The sequence below is a fragment of the Oryctolagus cuniculus genome, chromosome 21 (assembly GCF_964237555.1).
Source record: "Oryctolagus cuniculus chromosome 21, mOryCun1.1, whole genome shotgun sequence".
In the NCBI taxonomy this organism is placed as follows: domain Eukaryota; kingdom Metazoa; phylum Chordata; class Mammalia; order Lagomorpha; family Leporidae; genus Oryctolagus; species Oryctolagus cuniculus.
The window spans coordinates 30,935,342-30,953,551 of record NC_091452.1 but is presented as its reverse complement, the minus strand read 5'-3'; the positions used below and the strand labels follow the sequence as shown (position 1 = coordinate 30,953,551).

General features: G+C 54.0%; 1 protein-coding gene across 5 annotated transcripts in view; it reads right to left on the bottom strand.

Annotated features, from left to right (window-relative positions):
- The window catches only part of CABIN1 (calcineurin binding protein 1), a 135,788-nt gene that overhangs the window by 66,279 nt on the left and 51,299 nt on the right, over nucleotides 1-18,210 (bottom strand). For 4 of the 5 annotated variants that reach the window (XM_051837084.2, XM_051837087.2, XM_051837085.2 and 1 more), the window contains exons 21-26: nucleotides 17,484-17,690; nucleotides 17,124-17,269; nucleotides 13,517-13,778; nucleotides 7,551-7,811; nucleotides 4,671-4,822; nucleotides 1,835-2,013 (exon numbers count right to left, since the gene is read on the bottom strand). In XM_051837084.2, the coding sequence (XP_051693044.2) occupies nucleotides 1,835-2,013; nucleotides 4,671-4,822; nucleotides 7,551-7,811; nucleotides 13,517-13,778; nucleotides 17,124-17,269; nucleotides 17,484-17,690 (1,207 nt within the window). The remainder of the gene's footprint in view (nucleotides 1-1,834; nucleotides 2,014-4,670; nucleotides 4,823-7,550; nucleotides 7,812-13,516; nucleotides 13,779-17,123; nucleotides 17,270-17,483; nucleotides 17,691-18,210) is intronic. The other variant, XM_051837088.2, reaches the window with a different exon arrangement.

Below are 18,210 nucleotides of genomic sequence, written 5' to 3'. Positions count from 1 at the left end.
GCCAGGGTTGGGCTTCACTGTGCCCCAGGGCTAGGACTGGGTGGGGGGCGCCACAGGATGCCAAAGGCTCCACATCACTGACAAGGATACTTGGAAAACTTTTTTAAACAAGTATTTTAAAAAGTTCAAAGACTGAAATTATATTTAAGTTGATGTCTATGGTTCCTTCTGCAAACGTGCAGAACAAAGAGGGATTCTGTCAATACCCAGACTCCGTCATGCATGGCAGCCACCCCGTAAGCACTCTGCAGTGGCCCCCTAGCTTTAAGCACATTCTTGGGCCAGCACAGGACAGCTGGGCAGCTGGTGTCAGGTGGTGTCACTCCCAGAGGAGGCGTGCCCAGCCTTGCGGGCTGACGGCCAAGCCCACTGGCATCTGCGGGCCAAGCTCAGCAGGAGCCCGCAGGGCTGGGGGGCACAAGCACACAGACAACTGTGAAAGGCAGTCCTCTCCCCTGCAAACTCCAGCACGGTGCTGAGTCTTAACAGGAAGTACCCAGCAGAAACAAATCCCCAGAGAAGGGATTTACTGCCAACGTGTTTCCTCAGTGTTCTCACATTGGAACGTGGTGACTTGCCGTTTAATCTGAGCTAACTAAGGAGGGGGCCATGACCTTCCTTAGGCAATGTCAGGTGGCATCATCACCTGAGGGCAGGGGGTGGTGCCACTAGCAGGACTGGGGGTTAGGACTCCAAGCTGTGGTCAGGAGTGACGGAGACACAACAGCACACACACTCAGACCTTCAGCCCCTCTCACCACACACTCTGCAGACAAAAACCAAACCAAGGTGGGGATGCTGTAACCTCTGCGCAATCAGGGCATCACCAAACCCCGCCCCCAGAGGACTGACATGCCCTTCACCAGTTTGTCTCTAAAGCTGCTCTCAACCCCTGCCCCTCGGCTCTCCCGGAACTTGGGCACTGGAGCCAAGGTAACATGGCCCCCCGGTACCTTGTAGCCAGCCGAGTGCTGGGTCCCCACTTCAAGGCTACCATCAAGCCGCAGAGGGCCCATTCCCTCTCCGAGGAGCCACTCTGTAAGGGCCACACAGCAGGAGGCACAGCCCTGGGGCAATCCCACCCAGCCGGGGGCATCCTATCACCCTGGGACAAGCCGAGTGAAGCCTGTCTCCCCTGCGGCCCAGATGAGATGAGTGACACGTGAGTGAGGCTCAGCTGTCTTCCAGCACTGTCACTGCCTTCCCAGGCTCCACTTCAGTGCCCCTCTAGTCCGCCACTTGGCTCCCCCCAGCAAGCACCTTGTCACCAGCTTATCACTGTGGAGAGGAAAACATGAGGAACTCAAGCTACAGGCCAGCATGCAAGCCTCCTACGGTTAGTAAGGAATGTGGTAGAACGGTCGCCACCTGCCCCATCCCACATGGAACAGCCTTGCACGTGGTCCCAGGTGATTCCATCAACAATTTGGATTCCCAGGGTGACAGGTTTAGCACTAGTCACAGACTTCCCATGACCACCAGGAGCACAGGACCACACCAATGTGCTGAGAACAGCAAGCAGCAAAGCCGACTGCACAGGCCACTTCACACCAGCAGCCCCATTGTGGCGGGTGGGGAAATGCAGGCTCAAAGCAGCAAGGCCCCTGGCTGCCAGGTGGGCAGGCTGGCAGGTGGCGACCCTGTGCGTGTCTTTGGAAGCACAAGAATCACCGTGAGTCCATGAGGTTAATGAACAGCCGCAACATTGCCCGTGTCACCCCAGACCCAGCACCCCCCCTCACCAAAACAAAGCGACAAAACAAGGTCGCCCGAGCACCCGCCCCATGATTGGCGTGCCGCCCTAGGCTGGCAGTAGGGAGAACAGGGACTGTACCGTCCGGCGTCGCCTGCTGGTGGGGTTTTTTACATTTGACGTAATCGTGGTCAATCGGAGTGGCTGTGTAAGGTGGGGATGTCAGACCTGGGCCAGAGGAGGAGGGGAGGGAGGCTCCGGGGCCCGGCAGTGTCCCAGCTGAAGAGTGGGAGTCCTCGTCCACCAGGCAGGCTTTCTCCCTGTGGGGACAGAGGGTTGAGGCGCAGGTCAGAGTCTCCACCTCATGCTGACATGGTGTGTGTTGATGAGGGTGAGAACCCTTCCCAGGGCCTACTGCCCGCATGCACCTTGAGCAATCCTGGCCCCATCTGGCAGGTGTTACAGAATCCTGGGAGGAACAGGTCTCACGGCACCCACACGGGCACTAGTCCCTAGCTGGATGCTACCCAATCTTCCTGGTTTTTCAGGTGTTTGGGGGTCCTGGGTCCCGAGGAGGCTGAAGCGGGGAGCTGATGAGCCTTTCCTCAGAAGTACTCCAGCACTCTCCACTCCAAGCCAGGGCCCTTGTGGGTGACGGTCTGACTGGGCTGACCCCTGGCAGGTGGGTGGGTTTACTGCAGGCTCATACATATGCAAGGATATCTGCTGCAACACGGCTAAGCAAACAAATCAGAAACAGCTCACGTGGGGCTGGCACTGTGGCATAGTGGGCTAAGCTGCCACTTGCAACGATGGTGTCCAATATCGAAGTGCTGGACAGCTGACCCAACTTCCTGTTAATGCACCTGGGAAAGCAGCAAATGAAGGTACATGGGCCCCTGCCACCCATGTGTGGGCCTTGGATGAAGTTTCAAGTTCCTAGCTTTGGCCTGGCCCAGTCCTGGCTGTTGTGGCCCCCGTGAACCAGCAGATGGAAGATCTCTTTCTCCCACTCACAAATCATAAATAACTAAATAAATAGAAAGTAGGGAGGGAGGGAAGAGGGAGGTCTAAATGCCCCCAAGAATGGTTACGTTATATCCACACTGTGGAATCAGAAGTAGCCAATAGAAAGAATGGGTGAACAGGGTATCATCTCCATGGGATGTGTCCCAGACCCACTGTTTCAGGAAAAAGCAAACTCTATAACAACACCTTTGGTAGTTCATTCTTACAAAGTAAAAGATAAAGCCAGTGTCGTGACATACCAGGTAAGGCCGCTGCCTGTGATGCCAGCATCCCACAATCCCATGTGTGCGCTGATTCAAGTCTTGTCTGCTCTACTTCCTATCTGGCTCCTGACTAACACATCTGGGAAAGCAGCATAAGACGACCCAAGTACTTGGGCCCCTGCCACCCATGTGGGGGACCCAGATGGAGTTCCTGGCTTTGGCCTGTCCCAGACTCAGCCGTTGCAGCCATTTGAGGAATGAACTCCAAACATGGATGGAAGATCTCTAACTCTTTCAAATTAATAAATCAATCTTTAAAAATAAATAAATAAAAGAAATCCTACAATGGTATGTGTGCACATAAGTGTGTGTAAATGCATAGAAAACAATTTCAGAAATCAAACTGTGAATCATGGTTAACTTTGGAAGAGAGAGGTTTATACTATTTTAGTCTCTATATTTACATACTGCCTGAATTTCCTTTTCTTCTGGTTTTAAAGATTTATTTATTTATTTTAAAGGCAGTGAGAGATAGAGAGAGAGAGAGAGAGAGAGAGAGAGAGAGAGAGAGGTCTTGCATCTGCTGCTTCACTCCTCAAATGATGCAACAGCCAAAGCTAGGACAGGCTGAAGCCAGGAGCCTGGAGTTCCACTGAGGTCTCCCACATGGATGGCAGGGGCCCAAGTACTTAGGTCATCTACTTCTGCTTTACCAGGCATATTACCAGGGAGCTGGACTGGAAACAGAACAGCCAGGATTCCACCCAGTGCTCACAGGGGATGCTGGAGTCCCAGGCAGTAACTTAACCTGCTGTGCCATAATGCCAGCCCCTGCCTGAGTTTTCTGTAAGTAGAATACATTTGTGTATTATTCGTAGATCTCAATATTATAAAAGACAGACTTAGGATCAATGGAAGACAACTTCATTGTCCCACAGGTAAAAATGCAAATCTGTGACTCCTGAGTACGACGAGCCACACCCTGACCTGCTGTTAGCGTGCCATCTGTCCCACACACTGAGGGGTACGACCCAGGCAAAGCTGGGCACCACCTGCCAGCAGCAAACATCACCTAGACTGGTTGTGAGCAGGTGGCCTTTGGGGACAGAGCCTGGGGGCAGGTCTCACTGACAGTTGGCTAAGAGGGCACAGTGCCCAGCCAGGCAGGGGCCCCAAAGATGAGGTCAGCTGAGCCAAAGCTTCAGGAGGCAATTGCCAGAGTGAAAGAAGCCTGGGCTGCAAAGTGACTAACGTCCAGAGGCAGGCCTGGGGTCAGTGCCAGGCCCAGAGTGGAGCATAGCAGGGCCCCAGCCTCCCCATGCTCTCTGGCACCACAGGAGCCCACGCTGCCACTGCGTCTTGGGAGAATGGGCGGCAGACCAGGCCTCAGAGGTCCCCACCTTGGGAGAGGCCCTGGAGAAGAAGCAAGGGGTAGGAGTCCACTGAGTAAAACCTGGTTTGCCCCAGTGCTGTGCCCAGAATAGAGCCAGGCCCCAGGGGAGACCAAGGGAAGACATCAGCTTCTGTCCAGGACTCCCTGGGGTGGGGATTGTGGGGTGGGGTGGGGGTGGAGAGCAGCTTTAGATGTCACCACAGGGTGAGGGACTGGGGCCTGCACCTTTACCTTCTCCTTCCCAGATTCAACAGAGGGCACCTCAACCCAGCACCTGGGGCTTCCCAGAGGGTCTCAGCCTCCAGGAGTCCCTCCGAACACCACACTGCAGTCAGCAGGGACTGCCACTCACTTTTCCGAAGCTTTGGGGGTGTTCTTCTCCTCGCCCCTGGCAAAGGGTCCTTCTGCAGCCTCCTTCATAAAGGTGACCAGGACCTCCGCACCAACCCCAGAGTCAGGCTTCCCCAGGAGCTTCAGGATGGAAGCGTGCAGCCGGAAGTACACCTAGGACACAGATTGTTCCACATGCCAGTCAGCAAGGCTGGAAACAATGCCCTGACTGAGGCAACAGGCCATCACTCACTGCCTGTTTCGTTAGCTTTTAAGCCAGCCAACCTATAACTAATTCAAAACCAGCTCTAAAATGGACAGCCTAACTATTTATTTACCCAGGAACCCAGGCCTGTGGTGGTGAGGGACAGAGCACTGTTCATGGGGCACCACCTCCTGGCATGGCGCCCCTGCCCTCTCAGTACCCCTCTCCTGTCACCCATAGAAAGCAAGCTCCACCCCCCTCCCTTGTCTCCCACTGCACTGTGGGCGGTTGCAAGTGAGGACTAGGTCGGCTTTCTGACTGTGACCCAGCCCCCGGGCAGCACCAGGCGCCCCTCGGAACCTCTGCCCGGAGGGTACGGGGAGGGTGAGCAGGCAGCATGCGGCACTGGTTGGGCCCCGTGCTTTCCTCTATTTCCTTGAGTCCTCACCACATCTCAAATGGGTCAAGTGAGTTGCCCCATGGCCAGGAAAGCCCAGGGCGAGGCTAAACCCCGTCTGTCCTGTCTCCTGTCCTCTACTGCCCCCAAGCAAATGCTACACCACACGTAGACACCTTGGCAGGTGACTTGGCCTGACCTTCCTGCCCAAGTGTGGGTCTGATGTGGTTTCCAGCTGTGGTGCAGGCTCACAATGGAGGGCAAGGTGGGAGCCATAGGGCTAAGAACTGCCAGCACTGCAGGCTCTGTCTAGCCGGCCTCCTCTCAGCCGAAGTGGTTTGCCCCCAGGTGGGATGCCTGCTGGTCCAGGTCCACTCTCAGTGGGCATCCAGGACAGTGGGGGCTTACACCCAGAGCCCTTCCACCTTTAGCCTACTCACGGGCCTCAGAAACAGTGGCAGAGCAACTCCCTTTTCAGGTGAAGGAAACTGCCTGAGGCACCTACATACACCCAGGTGGCCCAGGTGGAGCAGGGCAGTGTTCAACTGGCAAACTTCATGAGTGGCAGCTGTGGTATTCTGAACGAAGTTGCCAGAGCAGAGAATTCACACCAGGGTAAGGTTAAGTTCTTCAGAGAAATGTCAGTTTCAAAGCAAGATACATGCATGAACGCACCCACTGACTCCAAGTCACGTGGCTACGTTGGCTGCATGGAGTGGGGTACCCTGAAACGAACTGTGCCTGCCTGCTCTCCTTTCAGTCAGCTGACCATTAACCAGGCAGTAGTAGAGACCAAAACTTCAAGGAAAAGAAGCCGTGGTGGGAACAGAGTCCACATCATCTTGAGGGCTGCAGCACTGTACATGGCATGCAGGGCCGGTGCTGTCCAGAGGGGCCAAGTGGGAGGCGTGGGCTCAGTAGGATCTGGCTCAACTTTCTAGTCCTCCTGCTGGTGACCCCGGGCAGTCACACCTCTTCTCTGGGCCCCAGGCTTCTCCTCGAAGCTGGGTGCCTCCAAGGCCCACAGCCCTGAATGGACAGCAGGAAAGCACTGAGACAGGGCGGACCTGTGAGAGCTAGCAGCCAAGCTGCTGCGGGATGTGTTCCCCAGGAAACCGCACTTCCACACTTCACTACGAACCCCAGGGCTACGGCCCCACACAGCCACTGCGAGCCACTCCGTGTGAACCATCTCAACAGGCAAATCTGTAAAAATGAGATATTTTTGTTTGCTCCCAAGATTCACAAATATTAAAAAGAGGCACGGTTGAGGGAAAACACATGCTCATCAATCAGTGCAACGAGATGTCATTGGTTAAAATGGGAAGCAACCCCACAATTCACAATTCCACCTTTGAACTTTAAAGCCCTGGGAAACACTCAGTGCTCACAGGAAGTGCGGGACATGCAATGTGCAGGCCCTGGCACGGCAAGAAGTGAGGAGGCTGCTAAGCCCACCAGGAGAAGGTGCTGTGCTAATAACCAAATGCCCAACCAGACAGCAGGGCAGGAGGACAGGCAGGGAAGCTCTCCACGCCTTCCACTACATTGTGTCCAGTGACAAGGCAGGCTGCAAAGTGGTAAGGAAGCGTTACCACCTAGCTATACAGTAAGAGCAGAGACCCGGATGTACTCCAGCGGCTGTGAGCCAGTACTGGGGGAGGCACTAGGATCACTGGGACTCCCATGTTTTATACAATCTTGAACTGTTTGAATCTCTTTAAAACACACACACACACACACACACAAACACAAAACCAAACATGCTAATATTATAATCAGAAAAAAAAATATGTAGAGGCAGAAAAAGGTTCAGCAAGCAATGAGTTCTGCTCAAATGCCAGGGCAGACGAGACCAGCAGAGGACTGGACACACAGCCCAAGAGAGGTTGAAGCTAAAGTACTCAGGGCCCTGGGAAGCTGAGTCCTGGACCAAAGCAAGCACGTCCAGGTTCCTACCCAAGTCCTCAATTCGTGGTCTCCAAAATGCCTCCGTCAGTCACGCCCTAGGCACTGGGGGAGGGGTGTGTGTGTGCTGCACTGCCCTGCCATCAAGGCCAAGCTCTCAGAACCTGTGTGTGCTCATGAAGAGATTTTCTTCTGAGCAAAAAGAACAAAATGCTCTCCCAGAGAAGATGGCAAGCATCCCTTAGAAAAACAGAGGAAAGGCTGTTTAATTTAAATGCACACAAATCTGCTGACCATGGAGAAACCCCAGGAGGTTCCTGGGGAGTCACTGGTGCCTCAGAGACCAGCGCACACCTGCCCTGCCTCCCCACCCTGGGCCAGAATGACATCACCTCCAGGGCCTCCATGGCCAGCTCCGGCGGGTTGTGGTAGTGGATCTTCTTGGGGTAGCGGGCTGCTTCCTCATGCAGGTAGTGGCTGGCCTGCCGGTAGTGCAGCAGGTACACCGCGGGTGGCTGCTGCTGCTTCTCAGCCACCTTGCCCAGCATGTAGTGGATGAGCCACTCCTCCTCATCGCCGTCGCCCTCGCAGCGTGCTGCTGATGTGAAACAGTGCCTGGCAGTCTCCAGCATGCTGTCACGCCGGCCCTCCATCTGCAAAGACACCACCAGCCCAGTCGGCCTCAGGTGCGAGGCCTGAAGCTGCCCAGGGATCGCTTTCTCAGCCTGCTGACAGGACCACAAACCTACATTCCTCTCACAACCACAGGAGCCAGAACCGCTGCCTCTGCTCCACAGCTGGTGACGCTCAGAGGAGTGCAAAGGCCTGGGGGATTTCTCAAAAGCACACACCCAGTGAGGCACAGGGCTGGCCTTAAACTTGGGTCACTTTACGTTAATTCCACGGTTCTATCCTCTACCTTTCCCTGCAGCTCAGGACACAATTCATGAGTTTACAGAAAAGCACCTAGGGACCCTCTCTAAGGATCCCAACTGGGATCCGTGCGGCTGCAGGAAGGGGACCTGCGCCTGCAGTGGGAAAGAGGAGGACCGAGGCCAGGGGCGGTCTGAGCAGTGGGGACTTAAAGCATCCCTTCTGGGGTGTGCCTCCAAGTGCGCAGTGAGTGCCCTGCCCTCTCGTCCTCTCAGTAGGCTGAGTGAGCAGGGCTGGCGAGGACGTGCACCCAGCAGCAGCACCTAGCTCCACAGGGGATGCACCTCTGAGGTTCAACAGGATTCCCCCTCCCTCCATACCAATAAAGAAGGACACGGAGGGGCTGGTACTGGGGTGTAGAAGGTGAAGCTGACATCCCATATGGGTGCTGGTTCAAGCCCCGGCTGCTCCACTTCCCATCCGGCTCCCTGCTAATGGGCCTGGGAAAGCAGCAGAAGATGGCCCAAATCTTTGGGTCCCTGCCACCCACATGGGAGACCCGGAAGCAGTTCTGGGCTCCTGGCTTCGGCCTGGCCCAGTCTCAGCCATTGCAGCCATTTGGGGAGTGAACCAGAGGATGAAGATCGATCTTGGGACCAGCGCTGTGACGGCATCCCATATGGGTGCCGGTTTGAGTCCTGGCTGCTCCACTTCCAATCCAGCTCCCTGCTATGGCCTGGAAAAGCAGCAGAAGATGGCCCAACTCCTTGGGCCCCTGCACCCACTTGGGAGACCTGGAAGAAGCTCCTGGCTACTGGCTTCAGATTGGCACAGCTCCGGTGGCTGCGGCCAATTGGGGAGTGAACCAGCGGATGGAAGACTCCCTCTGCCCCCCGCCTCTCCTCTCTTTATGTAACTCTGACTTCCAAATAAATAAATAAAATCTCTCTCTCTGCTTCTCCTTTCTCTGTATCTCTGCCTTTCAAATAAATAAATAAATAAATCTTAAAAAAAAAAAAAGGACACTGAGTATACATATAGGGGCAGATTGCTGGGCCCCATCTAAGACCCTCGGATTTGGGGTCTGCACTCACAGCACGTGCCTCCAGCCTCCTGCTCACCCTTGGAAGGACAGAAACAGGTAGGACAGAGGGTCAGCTTCTAAGAGACTTTCCAACTTGGAGAGGGATGACAGCAGTTCCATCCACAGGAATCAAACCTGGTAGAGCTCACCAACACGGTGCTGTGTGCGAAAGGAAGAACAGCACACACAGTGCGGCAGTGTTTAGGCTGAACCACAAAGCCAACAGCTAAATCATGGCTTTGCTCTGCAAGTGCAGAAAGTGCAGTCTAAGTGGGAGTCCCTCTGAGGCAGGGCCAAGGGGAGAGCAGCCTGAGGGATTTTTACTATACCCTTAATACTGTAATTGTTGTAAAGAAGAGTGTGCCCCTTGGATAACTGAAATGTCATTAACATTTTGTTTATTCATTTATTTATTTTTTTTTTTTTTTGAGAGAGAGAGAGAGATTTATCCACTGGTTACTCTCTAACTGCCTGCAATAGCCAGGGCTGGGCCAGGCCAAAGCCAGCAAAAAACTCCATCCAGGATGGCAGAGACCCAACTACTTGGGCCGTCATCTACTGCCTCTCAGGGCACACACTGGCAGGAAGCTGGCATTAGGAGGAAAATCAGGACCTGAACCCAATCACTACACTAAATGTCTGCCCTACTTTTAAATTATTTTTATAGATTTATTTAAGAGACAGAGAATTCCCAACATCCCTGAAGAATCATTTTTTTTTAAAGATTTATTTTATTTATTTGATAGACAGAGTTACAGAGAGAGGCAGAGACACAGAGAAAGGTCTTCCATCCACTGGTTCACTCCTCAGATGGTCGCAAGGCTAGAGCTGTGCCGATCCGAAGCCAGGAGCCAGGAGCTTCCTCTGGGTCTCCCACATGGGTGCAGGGGCCCAAGGACCTGGACCATCTTCCACTGCTTTTCCAGGCCATAGCATAGAGCTGGATTGGAAGAGGAGCAGCTGGGACTAGAACCAGTGCCCATATGGGATGCCAGAGTTCCAGGCCAGGGCTTTAACCCACTGTGCCACAACACCGGCCCCTGAAGAATCATTTTTAAATGAAGCAGTTTTCAGGTGAGGGCCATGTAGGCACATCTCTTCTCTGTTCTTTCAGGGCTTGGCACCTGCCTTTTGTCAGCAGTGACCACTCCCTCCACTTCTTTTTTTTTTTTTTTGACAGGCAGCGTGGACAGTGAGAGAGAGAGACAGAGAGAAAGGTCTTCCTTTGCCATTGGTTCACCTTCCAATGGCCGCCGCGGCCGGCACGTTGCAGCCAGTGCACCGTGCTGATCCGATGGCAGGAGCCAGGTACTTCTCCTGGTCTCCCATGGGGTGCAGGGCCCAAGTACTTGGGCCATCTTCCACTGCACTCCCTGGCCACAGTAGAGAGCTGGCGGGACAGAATTCAGCGCCCCGACCGGGACTAGAACCCGGTGTGCCGGCGCTGCAAGGCGGAGGATTAGCTTAGTGAGCCGCGGTGTTGGCCCTTTTTTAATTAATTAATTTATTTATTTATTTGACAGGTAGAGTTACAGACAATGAGAGAGAGAGACAGAGAGAGAGGTCTTCCCTCTGTTGGTTCACCCCCCACATGGCCGCTACAGCTGGCGCTGCGCCCATCCGAAGTCAGGAGCCTCTTCCTGGTCTCCCCTGCGGGTGCAGGCACCCAAGCACCTGGGCCATCTTCCACTGCCTTCTCAGGCCACAGCAGAGAGCTGGACTGGAAGAGGAGCAACCGGGACTAGAACCCGGAACCCACATGGGATGCCGAGGCCGCAGGCGGAGGATTAACCAAGTGAGCCACAGCGCCAGCCCCTCCACTTTTGACACTGGTGTCACTGCCTGTCCCCACTCTAGAAATCGAATGCACAGTTTCTGACTGTGGGTCCCTGACAAGCCTTGTGACAAGCCTCCCATCCACTCAAAAGGTTCTCTTGCCCAGCCAGGTGCCAGCATGCTCACTGACCTACAGGGTTCATGAAATTTGGGCTCTGAGGAAGGAAAAACCTTGGGTCCAAGGTGCAGAAACCTTGAGCCTGGAACTCTGAGATCACCCTCTTGGGCTCAGAGCTCACAGGAAGAAGGCAAGGCCACTGCAGCAGACTTTGGAACAGCCCACGGTGAGGCACAGTCATGCCTCCTGCTTGTCCGCATCAAGTGTGAGCGACACGCAGATTGTGAAACGTGCTGAGACAGAGTTCAGTCTTCTTACGGTTTTATCAAGACATCCCACAGCACACCGATGCCTAGCAGGGCCTCACGGGAAAAGCCTCAGAGGAGCCCAGGGCAGTGAATGCAAGGAAGGCTTCCAGAATCACTCCACGGCGACCACCACAGTGTGAAATGGTTATGGTTTGGGCTCGCCACTCACTTGGCATCGCTTTTTGTCAGCAGTGAACAGGGCCTTTGCCATTCGCATTTTCATCAATGTGTCAATTTCATCACTTTTTTTTCTTTTAGTCAGTCTCCACTGATTTTCAGATCTAGTCTGCTAGGATAATGAGCACAGCACTGGGGGAATCCAGGGCAAGAGGATACAGCCCTGGAGTATTTTTGTAAATTCATGCTGCGAGAATGTCATCAGAAGCGGCCATGGTGGAGCACCAGGTTACGGCTGCCACTTGTGATGCCCGCGTCCCGCATCGGCGTGTTGGTTCATGTCCCAGCTACTCCATGCCTCTGCTCCAGCCTCCTGCTGATGCAGCTGGGAGGCAGCAGATAATGGCTCAAGTACTCGGGTCCCTGCCCCCCATGTGGGAAACCCAAGTAGAGTTCTTGGCTCCCGGCTTCAGCCTGGCCTAGCCCTGGCTGTTGTGGGCATTTGAGGAGTGAACCAGTGGATGGATGATCTCTGTCTCTTCCTCTCTGCCATTGTATCTTTCAAATAAACGAATGAATCTTTTAAAAAGTCCTATCATTTTATCATAAATCGGTCAGTGGGGCCAGCTTGTGGTGGGGCAGGTTAAGCCGCTGCTGGCGATGACTGCATCCTATACTGGAGTACTGTTTCAGGTCTCAGCAACTCTGCTTCCCGTCCAGTAAGTGATGGCTCAAGGACTTGGGCGCCTGACACCTACGGGGGCGGCTCAGGTGCAGTTTCAGGCTTTCAACTTCAGCCTGGTCCAGCCCTGGGCATTTGAGGAGCAAATCAGCAGATAGAAAATCTTTCTCTCTCTGTTGGCCTTTTAAGCAGATGAAAAATTAAAAAAAAAAAAAAAAAAAAAAAAAAAAACAAACACCAAAAAACAAAAAAAACTGTTGGAAAATTAAATTCTCCAAGAACCCTCAAGAACCAACCAAACTTCAACATTCTTTGTTTGAGGAACTGGACATCAAAGTCCTAGCAATAAGAGATTTAGGAGTTATTTTGATTACTCTTAATGTTCTTTGAGATGTATCAATTACACATATTACTCACTATTTACACAATAGTTTAGTCTCGCCTTAAGTAGATTCACTTACAACCACTTCCCAGTGCTGCCCATCCTCAAACAGCAGCCGCTCTCTTACGTGTGTGTTGGTGAACAGGGATGTCACCATCTTGTAAAAGCAGCTATCTCTGGGCGTGACGCTTTTGAACATTGTTGCAGTTTTTACACTAAGCACACATCACTTTTAATCAGAAAAAAGCAGCAAAGAACTGTTACCTCTGAGCAGGACAGGGCTTCCCACTACTTAGCTCTATGCTAGGAGGTGGGAGGCATCACGAGCCCAAGGAAGAATGCAGGGGCTCCGTATCCTTGCTCTCCAGGGCCCTGGGGGCAGAGAGGTCCTGGGCACGATGATCAAAACCTACCCAGAGAGGCTCTCAGAGGACAACAGCTGCATGACTGTGGTACGAGTGTCATGTAGTCCTCTCAACACCCAGACCCTGACAACAACGCCATCATCATGCAGATGATTGCCCCTCCAGCCATCCCCCTGCTGCACTGGCCTACCACAGATCTGCATGGCTCCCCTAGCTCTGTCTCCAGGAGTCAAACATGCCATGCTCAACAGAGACCTTGGGCCAGACCCAGCTTCCTGCACAGGGGAACGCCCACCAAACAGGGCTTCAAAAACCCCCAGAAGACTTTTTATAAAGACCCAAGTTTCTTTGAGGGAAGAGGGAAGAGGTGAACACCGTTCACCGCCTCTCGACTACCTTAAAATGGATGGCTGACCAGTCAGCACACAATAACCTGGCCCTGACCTTCCCTGCACTGGACCAAGTGTGCAAGGACCAGGGACCAAGCCGTCACTGACTGCGGTACAGCTTGAGTCTCATCGGGGGAATCGTTTGTGAGCCCCCAGCAGGGGTGTGAGGACAGGAACAAAGAACAGATAGGAAAGAGCTAGGCTGAGCTGAGGGCACTGCAGTGACACAGGAGGATGGCAGGTCCCTCCCAGCACCCTCCTCACCTGCTGCACGAGCTCAGGGGGCAGCTCGGCTCGCCACTGCTTCAGCTGGCGAGAGGCAAATGAGTGCAAGGCGTAGGACATGGTGCCGTACTCAATCCACAGGGACAGGTTGGAGCTATCGATCTCCAGGGCCCGCCGGAAGCAGTTCAGGACAGGCGTGGCGTGCTTCCAGATGGGCCCGTCGCTCTTCAGCTCATTGGAGTTCAGCTTGTCCTGAATGCGGCTGGCCCGAGCCAAGGCCATGCCTGCCCAGGAATCGAACCTGTCATGAGACAAAAAGCATCAGCAAAACCCATCACTGCTCTGACAGCACAACACAACAGCTTGGCGGGCAGGCAGACACCAGGGAAACTCAGCTGCCATTACCAGGTCAAAGCCCGGCTCTGTCATTCACTAATGCCATGACCATCATCAGCCACGTCTCTCAGCTGTGGCACAGGGCTAAGAAGACCTGCCTCATGGAGGGGAGCTACAGGGCACTACAAGACAGCACCCCACAGCACTCAGTAACCACTCCAACAGATGGGCTCTTGGTCTCTGCTTCCTGGCAGAGAGGCTTACCCACTGAACAGCTCTGGTGGAAAGTACAGGGGGTTGGGGCTGGTGCTGTGGCATAGTGGGTAAAACTGCCACCTGCAGTGCTGGCATCCCATATGGGTGCCGGTGTGAGTATGGGCTGCTCCACTTCCAAAACAGCTCTCTGCTATGGCCTGGGAAAGCAGTAGAAGATGGCCCAAGTCCTTGGGTCCCTGCATCCATGTGGGACCCAGAAGGAGCTCCTGGCTCCTGGCTTCGGATCAGCCCAGTGCCGGCCACTGCAGGATTTGGAGAGTAAACCAGCAGATGGAAGACTTTCTTTCTCTGTGCCTCTATAACTCCACCTTTCAAATAAATAAATAAATCTCCAAAAAAAAAAAAAAAAAGTACAAGGGGTCCCCTGCAAGGTGTTGTAGCAGAAGTGACAGAGAGACCCTTGGCAGGTATCACCTTCCCTCCTCCTGCACGAGCACAGCCTGCCGTCATCACTCACCCACCAAAAGCATGGGCAACCAGGACCTCTGCCACCCAGCCTCTACCCTGCTCTCCCTCTGGGACCTTGAGCAGCCTCCACCCCTTCCCACTCCATCCCCAGTAGTAGAATGAGGAGCAAGGGGACTTACATGATGGCTGAGTCCCTAACATTCTGAAAGCAACTGAAACAAAGTGAAGGTGAGAACAGAAATCTCCCTGAGACAGGGGATGGCTACAGAAAACCAAGACCAAGACGAGCTCTGGGCATCTGAGCATCCTGAGTGCCAAGAACAGAAAAGGCAGTAAGCGAAACAACAGAGGCACCTCCCACAGGCCGAGGATCCTTAACCACTGCCCCAGTGACTGAACTGGCTGAGTGGCTTCCTGAACCACTGACAGCATCTCAGCTGCGGCAGGGGCAGAGGAAACGGGTGAAGCTCGTGTGGCTTTCATCACGTTCCAGTACCCGAAGGTGCGAACGAAGAAGCAGGCAAGAGCCGGAAAGGCTTTAGTGACAGTGTGACAGCAAAGAGAAGGGCTTTTCCCCCACTTGAGGGGCCTGAGGACCCCTGGAGTCACCGTGTGTTCCCTGGCTCCGCGCAGGTCCCCTGGAGGAGGGGACATGGGGTGGTGGCCAACTCCCTTCAGATGATGGGACCCTGTGCAGAGCCCACTGCTCCTCACGTGGAGGAGCTCCCGCTGCTCACATCACAGCAGTGCCCAACAGAAGCCACTGAGTCTCCTGTCGCAAACGTAAAATAACCACACATACAAACACCTCATCACAACTCAGCCTGCTCATCCAGGTGTCGCCTAGAGCCATCTCCTGATGTGAGCCCCTGATTCTAGCAGAGCAGACACGCCCCACACTCTACAGGGACGCTGAGGGAACGAGGCCTGCTGACAACACGAATTCAGATGCAACAGGAGTCCGGGGCCACGCAGCAGGCTCAGGCTAGTTTCCTTGGCCGTGGGGATGAGTGGTACTAGGCCCCACTCCTACTTCCCCCACCCCAAATGCTGCTCTGCAAGATTCCCGGCCCACATGGGCCACTTCCGGCTCAGGGACTGCCAAAGGAATGGCTAACAGGGAAGACGAATGCTGTCCCCGGCATACTCAGGACATGGGTTCCCCACAGCAACTCCAACACCACAGTCAGACATCCCATCCACCTGGCTATCTGCACCCAGCCGGCTCAGATTTAAGGACAAAACCAGTATCCAAACTTCCAGGTTAGCAGCACAGCTAGACCTCTATCTCCCCTGGCATTTGTCTATAAAAGCCAGAAGGAAAGCAGCAAGGTCTCAAACCCAGCATAGAGCCACCAAGTCCCCGGCCTGGCCCAGGGGCCCGTCCTCATAGGAGAGTCCTCTTCTTGGCAGGGCTGCCTAGTGGATGGGGCTCATGGGCTGTCTCTCTCCTAACAAGTAGGCACACAAGTTGGGAAGTGGCCTGGTTAAGCTGTCATGACCCTCATTCCGTCGACTGAAGGCTGGCAGGTGACAGGTGCCTGGACAGGTGGGTTGGATACAGGGAAGCGAGCAGCGGTGCAGAGAAGGTAACTCCCACATGTTGCACCTGCAGCCAGCCTGAAAGCAGGTCTGTGCCGCCACACTGGTCCACAGTGACCCCTGGCACATGCTCCCTCCCTGCAGGGAACGACAGGCTGGAGAACAGGGGGCCTGTGACAGCCTCTCCCGCAAGGTAGAAAAGTCTTAAAAACTGCCTCCTGCACTCAGACCCCAGCCCCTCTGCCCTAGGACAAATGGAGCCCAACAGGTGGAGTGTTCTGGCTCCCCCTGAAAGAGGGTAGTTCAAGGATGAGCTCTTCCAGAAAGGCTGCCTGTAGGTGCTAGTCTAGGCTTCAGATGCAGTGCAGCCAGAGAGAGTGGCCTTGTCTTGACCATGATCGAGGCTCACCTCCTAAGTAAGGCATCCATGAGAAAAGATTCCCGCTAATCAAGGGCTCCAGATACTTCCTGAGTACAGCAGGGTCCCTCTGGGCTCCCAGACCAACCACTACATTTTAAGAGAGCGCCAAGCAGGGCCCCATGGGAAGAAAGCACGAGCCTCACATTCAACGGGCCCTCCTACAGGCACCATCCTGACAATCACTACTGCCAACACTGCTCTGTCTGGACAGGCAACGGAACTCCTGGCTTGAATTTTCTATTACTCCCCACCTTAGAGAGTAACCCTAATTAAAGATCCTGCGGTGGAAGTAGCCGGAGCACACATCGGCCAGCTGCCTAGGGCCTGGGGCAGGAAAGGAAGCAGCACCAAGCCAGCAGGAGAGAGCCAGGCAGTGCCTCCTTGCCCCACAGACCAGAGCCCAGATGGACACCTGGTGCTTCCTCTGACCCCAGCACCCTCTCACATAGGTCTTCGGGAAAAAGCCTTCTCTCCTGCTACCATTTTTCCTTAAGAACCTACTTTCCTTAGAGCTGCAAAGTGCTAAATCACCTTCTCACTCCTTTCTGCTCAGTCTCTCTGCTTGGGGCAGGGGAACTCCAAACAGGCCCACTGCAGAGCTAGCTAAGCTAGAGTCCCCTCAGCCCCCCTACAGCCAGCCTGGCCCACACGCGCCTCACCCACCTGTTGGGGCAGATGCAAATGTCGTGCATGTAGAACTTGATGGCCTTGGACTGCTCCTTGTTTTTGAAATGATAGTCAGCCAGGAGGTAGTAGAGCTCATTCACCACTGGAGGGGAGGGGTCAGCCCCTTCTGGGAGGCAGGGCACCTGGCAGATGAGAGAACAAGCATTAGTGGGGGGTAGCGGGAGAGCCAAGGACTCCCATGTGGCCAGGAAAGCCTAGATGTCTGGTTGACTTCCAGCTTCTCCCGGCCCTGTTGTATGGTGCAGAGTAAGAAGGGCACGAGGGTGGCAGTGCCAGAGGGGGAGGATGGCACCACCTACGCTGTCACCACCCCCAGCCCCATCCCTGAGAGCCCACCTCAGATGAGGTCCCTTCAATGTAGGCGGAGACTGCGTCCATGCTCAGTGCCGGCCTCTCCGTGCGGGGCACAATGGTGGCAATTCTCTTCAAGAGGTTGGCCAAGTCAGCAGACACAGTGCTGGTCTTGTAACTGTCAAACTCAGGAAGGGTCTTGGGCTTAAAATACTCAAACATAAACAGAGCATCCTCCCATATAAGATCCACCTTAAGAAAAGACAGAAGGCAGATTGACAGCACATTCAGGGTAAAGGGAAAAGGAAACATTTTCTCTACAGAAATCAACCATATCAGTGTAAATGGAATCACAGCAGACTGGAGAGCCTAAAACACATCCCCATTATACTGAAAATCTGTGTGCTGGTGTATGCATTTAGCCCCTGGGTTCAGCATCTGGCTGCAGCCCCTGACTCCAGCTTCTTGCTCATGCAGACCCCACAAGGCAGAGATGACTCAAGTAACTGGGTTGGTATCACCCACATGGGAGACCTGGATTGAGTTTTCAACTTGAGTTTAGCCCAGCCCAGCCAGCCCAGCCTGTTGTAGGCATTTGGGGAGTAATTAGCAGATGGGAGCACTCTTGTATGCACACCTGCTCTCTCAAATTAAAACAATCAAAGGAAAAAGCATACTTTCTATAACCCTTAAGGCTGAATGTCTAAAGAGCTAAGCCTGGTAATACTGGAAACTGAGGGCTGCTCCCTGTAAGCCGACACTACTGAGCTGA